At 34.1% G+C, this 11,768-nt stretch overlaps 1 protein-coding gene across 1 annotated transcript; it reads left to right on the top strand.

Annotated features, from left to right (window-relative positions):
* The first annotated feature begins 844 nt into the window (after window positions 1-844).
* On the top strand, window positions 845-11,744 carry LOC100550849 (cationic amino acid transporter 2-like). Its single transcript, XM_010710143.3, is given in 9 exon segments — window positions 845-1,053; window positions 1,604-1,740; window positions 2,208-2,281; window positions 2,283-2,431; window positions 5,572-5,708; window positions 8,618-8,720; window positions 9,389-9,588; window positions 9,856-10,022; window positions 10,981-11,744. Coding segments are annotated over 9 exon segments (1,353 nt in total). The 5' UTR covers window positions 845-859; the 3' UTR covers window positions 11,173-11,744.
* Window positions 11,745-11,768: the final 24 nt, after the last annotated feature.

The raw sequence follows: 11,768 nt of genomic DNA, 5'->3' as shown, positions 1-11,768 counted from the left end.
AAAAAAGAAATTGCTTAAGTCTCTAACTGAAAAGCGTTTGAGAACTACATTATTTAAAAGACAAAATTCATTTAGATTTAAGATGCATCTATGCTGAGTTACACTGCAGTGTACAGATTCCCAAAGTGACTCAACACCCATACTTCCAGAAATTGTAGCCAAAATAACACTGATGCAGAAAACTTGAGCAGCTTCTATGATAAGTTCTGTGCTATGATGAGATAGAAAGCATCTCATTAGCAGAGTCAGAAATTTTTTAGACTTTATCTTGATGATTTTCTGAGTTAATCTCTAATTAATGAGGGAAAGCATGTATGTGATATTAGTGGCAATTAGAGAAGCCAGAGAGACTTTCCCACTCTATTCAGTTTCTTCTGGTCTGCTTTCTAGCTCTTACTCTGTTAAAATATTGGTATGCTCACAGTTGTTAGACAATCGGATCCTGATGAAATAACTTTCCTATCATTTAAATGGACTAGTCTGGAACTCAAGGCAAGCATATTTTGTATTATACTTTTTTAATAGAATCTCTGTAAATCAGAGATACATATGAGCTGGAGGCATGCATTTATTCTGAAGGATTTGTTATTTAGCTTTTTCCATTGTATAATATAGAGATATGAACTAGAATCCCAGAAAAGTAGTAATAATTGCTCAAAATACTTGTAAATACTTCAATAGCACAGTTAAAGAAGGTTGTGATTTTATGGTTTCCAATACACTTGTCTGTTGCCAGGCTGTCAGTTTACTCAATTTGTGCTAAAAGTATAAAATCTATTGTTGTTTTTTTTAATATTATTTGTTGCACTGACAAATATATCCTCTTGAAAATAATTTTTTTTACTGTATGTGACAGTTCATGTTTAAAAATTCTTTTTGTTTTATAGGTCTGTTATCATTTGGAGTAAAAGAATCTGCATGGGTGAATAAAATTTTCACTGCTATTAACATCTTGGTCCTACTCTTTGTTATGATTTCTGGTTTTGTGAAAGGAGATGTTGACAACTGGAGAATAAGTGAAGAATATCTCATAGACCTTTCTGCAATAACAGAGTAATTACTCTTAAAATTATTTTAAAATTACTTTTAAAAAATGTCTCATATTCTAAGCAATTCTATGCTATACATGCTTTTGTACTATTGCAGGTAATCTATTAACAGATAGCTCGGTTGTTGGGAATGATAAACTTCTTATTCCCTTAGAAAGTGTTTTTATTTTTTTGTTTGTATTTTCCTTAAAAAAAAATAAAAAAAAAAAAAAGTCCTGTCATATTTCAAGACTTTTATTTGTGGCCATTTGAGAAGTTACTGTACTGGCTTCTTATCCTTAAGCCATGAATTAATTGCAGTGGGTGAGTACGACAACGAGTGTTTCTTACACGATTAGAGATTTTAATGCCCTACCACAAACAGCAAAATGGGTAAGATGATAATTATTAGATTCAAGTATCAATCCATTTGCTGTTATTTTTGTCTTACAAGTTTTCACATGAATGTATCTTCTCATGCTGTTATGTAAAGTGCAGGGGAGAAAGATGCATATGTTTGACCTACCAGTAATAAAAAATAACGTGTTTTTCTGCTGTATTTTTATTATTTACAGGAATTTTTCATCCTACAAGAATGTGACAAGTATATATGGGAGTGGTGGCTTTATGCCATATGGTTTCACAGGAACATTGGCTGGTGCTGCAACCTGTTTTTATGCTTTTGTAGGATTTGACTGCATTGCAACAACTGGTACAGTATTTATATGTGTGTGTATGATAGCTTTTGGGGGGGGCAAAGGGACATAGTCTGTCTTTTTTAGACTTTTTTCCTGCCTAAATCATGTTAACTGGCCACCGATTTTTAAGAGTTTTCTGATATCACTTCTAAATTATATATGGACGATCAGGTTTGAGTACTTATAATGTACAAATTATAGGAAAATAACTAGAAATGATGGGTTTTGCCAATTCTAAATATAGAATATATTTTATATCCATTAATTATACATTTTTTTTTAAAAAAGCCATTTCTGGCAACAAAAATAACTGATCTTAACTTGTGCAGATTTTAAAATTTATTCTGTAGATATGATTCTGAGGGTTTAGGCTTTCAAACATATTCGTCTGTGATAATATCTTGTAAAGATGAATGAAATAGTAACAGTTTTTGGTGCTTGTGTTTTTTTTTGTTTTTTGTTTTCTTGCTTTTGTTTTCAGGAGAAGAGGTCAAGAATCCTCAGAAAGCCATACCCATTGGGATTGTGGTGTCCTTGCTCGTCTGCTTCATGGCCTAATTTTGGAGTTTCAGCTGCACTGACTCTTATGATGCCATATTATCTGCTAGATGAGAAAAGTCCTCTGCCAGTAGCATTTGCGTATGTTGGATGGGGTCCTGCAAAATATGTTGTAGCAGTGGGATCCCTCTGTGCTTTGTCTACAAGGTAATGACTTTGAGCTAATGGATATTACAAAACATTTAAAAATAAATTAATGGGTTTATTTAGATGGCTCACTTCATGAAGAGGATTAGCATTAGTATCAAAAGCATGTTTTAGTCTTAAGCAGATTTTCTTCACAATATTTTCATTAGTTTATGTTTCTGTTTAAGCTTTACTGTTACTGAACTCTACCTCTTTGACTTTTTGTCCAAAAATTATTTATTAAAATAAGTATTTTCAGACACATGACCTGCAAGTTACCTCTGTTAACTGATGAAGTATACTTCACTGCCTATGTCCTGTATTGCAGGCCATTCTCAATCAATCGACAAATTTACAAAATCTGTGTATTTGCAGGCAAAATTGAAAAGACAAATACCTAGCTTCCCTTATCATCTTCATTGCCTGTTTTTCTTCAATAACCAATCTGTCTTCTGATATCATTCCTTCCTGTGATTTTTTTAGGATTATTTGAGATGTAGTTTCTAGCTGTGGGAATAGGGTAATTTATTTCCTGCTATAAAACTGTGAATGTAACCTGTTATTTTAATTAAGAAGATCAGGGAAAGCATACAATATATAAGCATGTGTTCATATATATCACAGCCTAGTTGTAATGTGGTGTAAACACTTTCATAGAATAGAATATTGCTTAGTGCTTGAATTTAGGGATAGAAAAATGCCGATTCCAGTCTTCTACTTGAGGTTTTGTAGGTAAAGAATCATCCAAGTGAGCTTCAATGATATTAGTACAGGCTGACATTCCACAAAGAAAAAGGCATACCTGCTTAAGCAGGAATACTAACAGTACACTGAGATAACTTTGGTGAGCATCAGCATGATGAAGATGGTCACACTAGGTCTAGATGATGATTTAAAGGAAGGGAATATTCTGATGTATAAGGTGGCAGAAAAAAGAAATAGTTTCAGAATGACATAAAAGCTTATGTGGCTGACTGAAGAATATAATTTGTACAGTTCATTCTGAAATTATAGTTTTTTTTCTATCTATTTGTCATAGGAGGCTCTACTCAAATTTTCCTCTATGCTGATAAGTGCAAACTAATACTGGAAAACAAAATAAACCGAGAGAGTAAAACACTGTTTCAGAAATTTGAATTCCTAATCTGTTTCCGATGTATTTTGAAGTGTTATATTTCCTTGTTTGGAGAGGTTAATCTTTCAGTCTATTGATTTGTGTCAGTTTAGAGCAAATCAAAGGATATCATATATATATATATATATATGATATCATATATATGATATCATATTCTTCAGTTTAGAGGTATAATTAACAACAACAACAAAAAAATTCAGATCATTACTTTTAGTTCATATGGTTACTGCTAATTGTGTTATGTTGTGAACTTGTATCTTCTGGTAAAGATGTCCATTTCCATTAGTATTTCCATTATTTCTTTGAACCCACTTGAAGAGAAGTATGATTAATACATTGTACAAAGTCAGAACAGCACAAATTTAGTTGTGGATTTTAACAGTATCTTTATTTGAAGAACAAACTGTTGCCCTGATTTAGAAAACACTCATTCTCGAAAAGAACATTTATACATCAGTTAATGTGCATGAGATTATCTCATGTGTGTCTAACCTTAATGCTTGTGTCTCATGAGCTTTACCAGAGGTACTCAGCATCTGTGGTATGTAAAATCTGAGCCTTCTTCAAGTGGTTTAGTTGACATCCTGAAGTACCTAAGGCAACCGTTCAGCTGGTTAAATGCTAGTATGCTGCTGCAGAGGTTGTACTGGCTATGAATTTGCCTTTTGTCCTTTCAAAGTTTTTTTGTTTTCATAATTATGATTATTTAATTTTGAGGGAAAGAAACCATCTAATGTAAGAAGCCTGTTTAAAAAGAGCTTTGAGTTATTGACTAATTGAATTAAAGTTTAAAAGCTCTGTGTGCTGCTAATAACAAATCTAAAATAATTACTCTTCCCATAAAGGAAACAATCTCAGTGAAGCTTGGCTTGAGGAGCTTTAATGGAAAGAGACAATGTGCTCAACTGTAACTGTTGGTGCTTACTTTGAATTACTGTTAATCAGCAGCCTCACATGGAAATGTGAAGTGTAAAAGATGCTGCTAATGCTTATTTACTTGCTGCTGCTGACTGACAGACTTTGTTGAGGAATACTAAAGCTTAATTGCAGTTAGTGTGACCTGAAATATGTTCCTGGTCCACTAATACCCAAGAACTACAGTGACGACAAGAGTTATTTTGCTAACCCGAATTCTCTTTAATGAAGAAATTCCAATTCCTAAATTAAAATCAATCAAAGAAATATACAAACAAACAAACAAACAAAAAAAAAAACGGCTATCAACTTTATGGGGAAAAAAAAGACATTTCTATTTCTGTCTGATCTGTAGTATCTTTGACTATGGGGCTTTCTGATTTTGTCTTATGATCATAAGATTCTGTACATGACATTAATTAACATTGTTTATCTTTTCCATGATACAACTCTGCTGTCTTATGATCATAAGTTTATGTACATGCCATTAATTAGCACTGTTTATCTATTCCATGGTACAGCTTTGCATGAACTGTGTTTGCTATGTTGCATGTGTTTGCTTTTTACTCAGTCTTCTTGGATCCATTTTCCCAATGCCACGTGTAATCTATGCTATGGCGAAGGATGGGTTGCTTTTCAAATGTCTAGCTCAAATCAATTCCAAAACGAAGACCCCACTAGTTGCTACTCTATCGTCTGGTGCAGTAGCAGGTGAGACTAAGAGTTGATCCTTGTAAAGAAAGGTGCACTGCTAAGCATGTTGCATATGTGGAAATAGAACACTGTTGTGCAATTTTGATTTGCTTTTCACTGATCCAATATAATTGTCACCAGGTAAAGTAGGCTACTAGTGAAACTTTTCTTTACCACAGATTTTGTATTTGTTTGCTAATCTCAAGAGCTTTCAAAGCTTAGGTTCAAAATACAGACAGAGCATAGAACAACACTTATCAATCAAACAGAAAACCAAGAGCAGCAACACGGAGCCTAAACCAAAACTGAAGCAGAACCCATTAACTCTTCCAAGCATTCTTTTAATGTAGTTGGGTTTACCAGTAAAGCACAGTGCTTTTAATAACCTGTATTTGAACTATACATTTTTCTGTTCTAGTCTTCTCGGCTCTATGTTCCCTTTGCCCCGAATTCTGTTTGCCATGGCACGCGATGGTTTACTCTTTAGTTTTCTTGCCAAAGTGAGTAAGAGGCAGGCACCAGTTTTTGCCACCTTGACAGCAGGGGTCATCTCTGGTAAGCTCTCAAAGCCCATATTTCTTAAAACTGAGATTTGAACACTCTGTGCACGTGCATGGTAATTCATATTTTTGAAAAAGGGCTGCTTGTTAATTTCCCTTGCATGTAAGATGGGAATAAAATCAAAAGGTGTAAGAACTCTAAATCATACCAATCCTGATGGTGGTAGTCTTTAATGTCACAGAATTCAAAGTGATTTTATTTATTTATTTATTTTTAAATATTAACTTCTTGTACTGTGAATAAGCTTCTTACTTGATCTGAGTCCCTTAGGCTCTCCTTTCCTCATAGGGTTTTCTTGCCCAATGAACGTAGATATATGTCCAAAACAGTAATGGGGAAAGCAGTTGTCAAATTTTTTTATTGTGAGACTAATCTGTATTTGCAGTGGGATCAGCTTTTGTGTAAAATACATACACAGATTTTATTTTCACTGTCTTCTAAAGAAAACCAGTTCTATTTTGGTACAAGCTTACCAAATTAGAGTTGAAGGTTGTATATTTATACACCCACATACATTTCAGCAAAACAGCATTTTGGGAGCTGCTGCCAACTGCCAACTGCTATATTAGTTTTACAAAGAGAAATTTTTAACACACAGCTGTTTCACTTTGGCTATACTTCCTGAAGTGGCACTGCCCAAGTTTCATTGAGTTATTTTGGAGGGATGTCTAATTATCTGAGAAACTGGAAGCACTTGATGTATTTACCTTCAAGGCAAATAAATGCCTTAAAACAAAAATATGAAAGACATATAACATTTTAACATTTAGCAACCTGGTTAACAATGATTTAAAGGGAGTTCAGAACTAAGACTAAAACATTCTATTTTGACTTTAAATTTATGTTATGGACTTTTTCCTCCATAATAATTTGGTACTGCAGTTATAAGGGAAAGAAAGAAAGAAAGCCATGTTACCTCACGTGTAAACTAATTGATATAGCAGTACAGCCTTGATTAGCTGTGCAACAGCAGTCATGTGGACTTGCTTTTAGACACTGTGGGGAATTTGGTGTATGAATAATTTATCTGAAGACAGCTTAATCTATTTTAAAAAAATGCATATTTGGTAACTTGTGGTCATAAATAGTTTTGCCAATGTAGTTAAAAATAAGTGCATCAGCTCATATTATCTGATTTTCCTCTTAAATCCTAGTATGGATTGTTTGTATCCTAGTATCCTTGTATACTAGTATAGATAGCTTTAAGAAATGTTAACCTTTATCCTGCTAGCCTTTTAGGTGCTTGGCCTCAATTAAAGTTACCAGGTCATGACTAAAGCTGAGTCAGTTGTCACATGCTGTTACCGTGACTTACTTTTTCTCATATCCTAACCATGATTCTGAAACTCTGCACATTGAAAAATATTTAGCTGCCCTTAGTTCCTTAACTATAAATTTGTCTGGCATCATTACATAGAACTTGAGCAGAATTAAGAGAGGTGAAAAAGCTTTTTTTTTAAATTCTCTTAATGAGAAACTTACAAGAATTTTTCAGTTTATCTAGTGTATAAGAAAACAACCTTGGCTACAAAGTAGCCTTTTGAATCCAGAACTTAAAATTAAACATAGCTACTTTATACTTGGTTATTACAAGTTCTGTTCTTCCTCAGCTTTGCTTACCTACACATTTTGAGAATTCAAAGCCATGAGATATTCAGAAATTTGCCACAGATATGAAGTTATGACTTCTTACAATAAATGACTTCTTGGATTTATGAATATCCACCCTCTCTTAAGAAGACAGGATGATTTTCTTTCCTCCCTTCGAAGAGGAGATTAGCAGATGAAATAGAACATCTATAACACAGCAGTCGTGCTTTTTGAAGTCATGTTTTTATCAGAATCCAAAAAGAGGGGAATGTGTGTTTCTGTGTTTTTGTGCACAAATACACCTGTCTACACATATATTAAAAGTATTTATAAAGTAGATATTACCTATAAGCCTTTCTGAATATAGAAAAGTTTGTGTATGCATGCATGTACAGTATATAAAGGCTACATTTTATTTTTCTTTTATTATAAGATTGGTGATAATTAAAAAGATAAAATATTTAGATTATTTATATATCTCAATAGAGTGAGTCAAATACAAATACTTTAAGAATTTTTTGACCATATATCAATTAATGCTAACCTTTCATTTAGTGTCAGTTAATTTCAATTAATTGTGCTAATTTCTCTATGAGTTCTCTATGTGCCAACAGCATAGACAAAAAGAACCTCCAGATGAAGGTGACATTAGCTTTTATGGATGAAATGTCTGCCATAATTACTCAGAGTACCATGGAAATTTCTATTTCAGTGATCTTAAGAATATTATTTCTTGTGAGATTTTGCTGTCTTTCTTGAAGGCCACTTGAAAGTTTTCGTAAGATAATTAAAAAAAAAACACAGAAAACAAACAAACAAAAAACACCTGTTTTCTTATAGACAACTTCATAAATTTACATGGAGACTATTCTGAAATCAGTGGAAGTTTTACATACTTACTGGGTTGCATCATTGTTCCTCTGTTTTGCAGTGGGAGCCATCTCTTAACTTTTATGAGATTCTTTCACAGCATCAGAATCTTTTCTATAAAGATGTATTTTATTGTGGCCCCCGTTCAGCAAGCCGCATATGCAAGTACTTCTGTCCAAATAAATCCAATACAAATTGCTTGATTATGCAGAATGACTGTATGGCCCATCAGTGTGTTTCTCTATATGAATGAGATTCCCGACTGTAGGAAATTAGGTTCAGGTACGTTGGCTATGACCTCAAATGTGTTTTTAAGGGTTACTATGATTTCACTCATATTGCTCTCAGTAGAACAATTTGAAGTTACACTGGTGATGGACTTTAAATTCTTGACTTAGTATTGTAAGCCTCATACAAATTTTGCATTTTCTTTTCTTTTCTAGCTATTATGGCATTTCTGTTTGACTTAAAGGCTTTAGTGGACATAATGTCTATTGGCACACTTCTTGCTTACTCACTTGTGGCAACCTGTGTCCTCATTCTTAGGTGAGTCAAAAACAACTTTTCTGTTTTACTGTGGTTTATATTGTGTTGTTGATTATCTGAACAGGAGTCACATCTACAATGGATGTTTTTTGCTTTATAACTAAATGTTTGATAGCTATCTGTATGCATATAAATAACTGCTGAGAAGCATTTACCTGTCAAAGAAAACACTGATATATTGTTATATCAGTATAGCAGTTAGTCACATCAATACTTCATGTGAAATCTAGACACCTTTTCTTTTCCAGGAGATAATATTTTGATACAAGTACAATCCATGCTGTACCTACATCACATTGTGGTGACTGTATGTGAAAGATGGAGGTGTTAAAATAATTGCTTTGCGTTGTCCTGTCAGAAATCAGTAAGGCCAGAAAAACATTTCAAGATCTGTACACATTCAGTCTTGCACACATTCAGTCTCATGAGGCTGTCTCGGACCTGCTCTGTCCTCACAGCGGGGGGGGATTTACCACCCCAGTCCCCACCTAGAGGTTTAGGGATGCAGGGCTCAGGGACGTGAGGAGACTAATCATATGCTCTCACATATTGGGTAATTCTCAATCTCTACTGCAAAGCAGTTAGTACTTAAATGTATTCCTAGAGGCATGTTCCTTCAATTCCCAGAGTAAACTTCATTATTACCCCATCTGTTTTTTTTTGCACAGGTACCAACCCAGTTTAACCTATGAGCAACCCAAATATTCCCCAGAAAAAGCAGCCTTGGCTGCATCAGAATCTGCTGTAAGTGAATCACAGATAAATATGATACAGAAGAGTCACTTCAGTCTTCAGACTCTGATTAATCCATCCAGTTTACCTACAGAACAGACTGCAACTACTGTTAACTGTTTAGTGGGTCTGTTAGGTAAGTAATATACAACATTAATGTAAGTAATGGAATTTTATTACAGACAAAATTAAACATTCAGTAATAATATACCTTTCCTCAGTCATCATTAACGCATCATTCTGGATAATGCTCTTATATTTCATGATGGAATTAATCTGTAATCTCGTGTATTTTCCATTACTTGATCATTTTCATAGCATTTCATACTGAAGTTCCCCTATCATTCCTCTTAAAAGTCACCTCCTCTTCAATGCTATTTCCATCATTTTGTTTTTCACACAGCTTTCTTGGTTTGTGGCTTGAGTGCACTCACTACATATGGGACTCATTTCATTGCTAACTTGGAGCCCTGGAGTACTGGCCTTCTTGCTGCATTGGTGGTGTTCTTCATAGTTACCATTCTCCTCATCCAAAGGCAGCCTCAGAACCAGCAGAAAGTGGCCTTTATGGTGAATAAAATAATAGCTCTAATGGGAGGTTTGGAGGTATTCTAAGAAGTGGGACAGGGGCAGAGGGAGAGAGAGAGACAGCCCTTTTTCAGGTAGTCTTTCATTAATGCACTGCTATTATCACAGTTTGTTTTTTATTGTGACTGTAAGGGTAGTGGATGCTCATAGCTGAATTGTGTATAGATCTTCTCCAGATCTCAGAACAATGGAAAGGATTTTGCTGCCCACAGATTGAATGTATGACACATATATGAATATGGCCATACAAAAAGGGTGAAGCTGTTGGATTGCTGTTACAACTAGTGGATCTGACAACACAGATTTCTAGCTTTTCTTTCAGACACATGCCCAGAGAGCACACTGTTACGGCACAAGCAAATTTAGTCCTCAGTTTGAACACTTAGACACTAGAAAACAATTCAGAAACTGACTAGTGTGTAGTCAGATTATCTGCATTGTCTGCAGTGATTTAGAACACAGTGCAATTCATACCTCCCTGAAGTATGGCCTTTCATTTTGAACTTTCACTTATGTTCTAAGGTCAGTTAGTTAAGGAACTATATAATGGAAACAGTGAATCATGGTGATGAAAATAAAAGAATCTGATGGAACTAAGGAAGCAATTTGGAAAAAAAGGAATATATCTATAAAGATGGAAATAATACTTTTCAGCTGTACATGCAGGACTTCATTAGTATGCATTGAAAGATTGTCTTCACAGTTTTAGAGAACATATTTTAAGCATAAGTTACTTTAAATGTTTAAGATATGTAGAAATTCATCATTAAACACTGAAAAAGAAAATTTTAATATACTTCAATAAGAAAATGTTGCTATTCTTTTTTAGTGAGATTTGTCATCCCTAGATCATGTTGTATAACTCACATATGACATAAGTACTTGATATATGCAAGAAATGATATTTAATATTATGAATATTTTAAATATTTCCCTCTAGGTTCCATTGTTGCCATTTTTACCATCACTCAGTATCCTGGTAAATATTTATCTAATGGTACAGTTAAGTGCAGACACTTGGATCAGGTTTAGCATCTGGATGGCACTTGGTAAGTATATCTGCTCATTTAAATCTCCTCCTTTGTTAGGACTGATGAATCCTGTCTTAGATAATTCAATACTTTGCCTTTAAACATTGGAACAAAAGTCTATGTTTTAGTAAAATCGTTTAGTATTTCTAGTAAAAAAATAAATCACGCTTTAGAAGGGATATGTATATATAGCCAAAACCGTGAAAATAGTTTTGAGGTAATAGGAAGAATCAAAGTTATAGAATTAATTCCAGTAAGTTACAGTACTTTTATTTCTTGTCTACTTAGCTAAATGTGTGCTGAAATCTTTTTTGTAACAGTCTTCTTTTTGCTATATCAGACATTCTCCTTTAAGATATGGAAAACTGCATTGATTTTATGTAGTCATAAATTAGAGATACTAGTTTCCATGACTTGGCCTAGGGAGCCTGCTTTGGCGGGGGGTTGGACTCGATGACCTTTAGAGGTCCCTTCTGACCCCTACAATTCTGTGATTCTGTTAGAACAATCAGTTATGCAAAAATGATGCACTGGAATTTAGCATCTCTACTTCCTGTACAAAGAGGGAAGACCTGAAGGTTGAGCTATCATTCTTATACCTGGCTTTGGAAAATTTACTCAGCCAGACAGTAAAAAATAATGACTTTCTGATGCACTACTTGCCTAAAAACCCTATTAACCTTTTTCTTTTTTTTTT

Source organism: Meleagris gallopavo, chromosome 4, assembly GCF_000146605.3.
Source record: "Meleagris gallopavo isolate NT-WF06-2002-E0010 breed Aviagen turkey brand Nicholas breeding stock chromosome 4, Turkey_5.1, whole genome shotgun sequence".
In the NCBI taxonomy this organism is placed as follows: domain Eukaryota; kingdom Metazoa; phylum Chordata; class Aves; order Galliformes; family Phasianidae; genus Meleagris; species Meleagris gallopavo.
The sequence above is the reverse complement of the archived record's forward strand: the minus strand, read 5'-3'. Positions and strand labels throughout refer to the sequence as shown.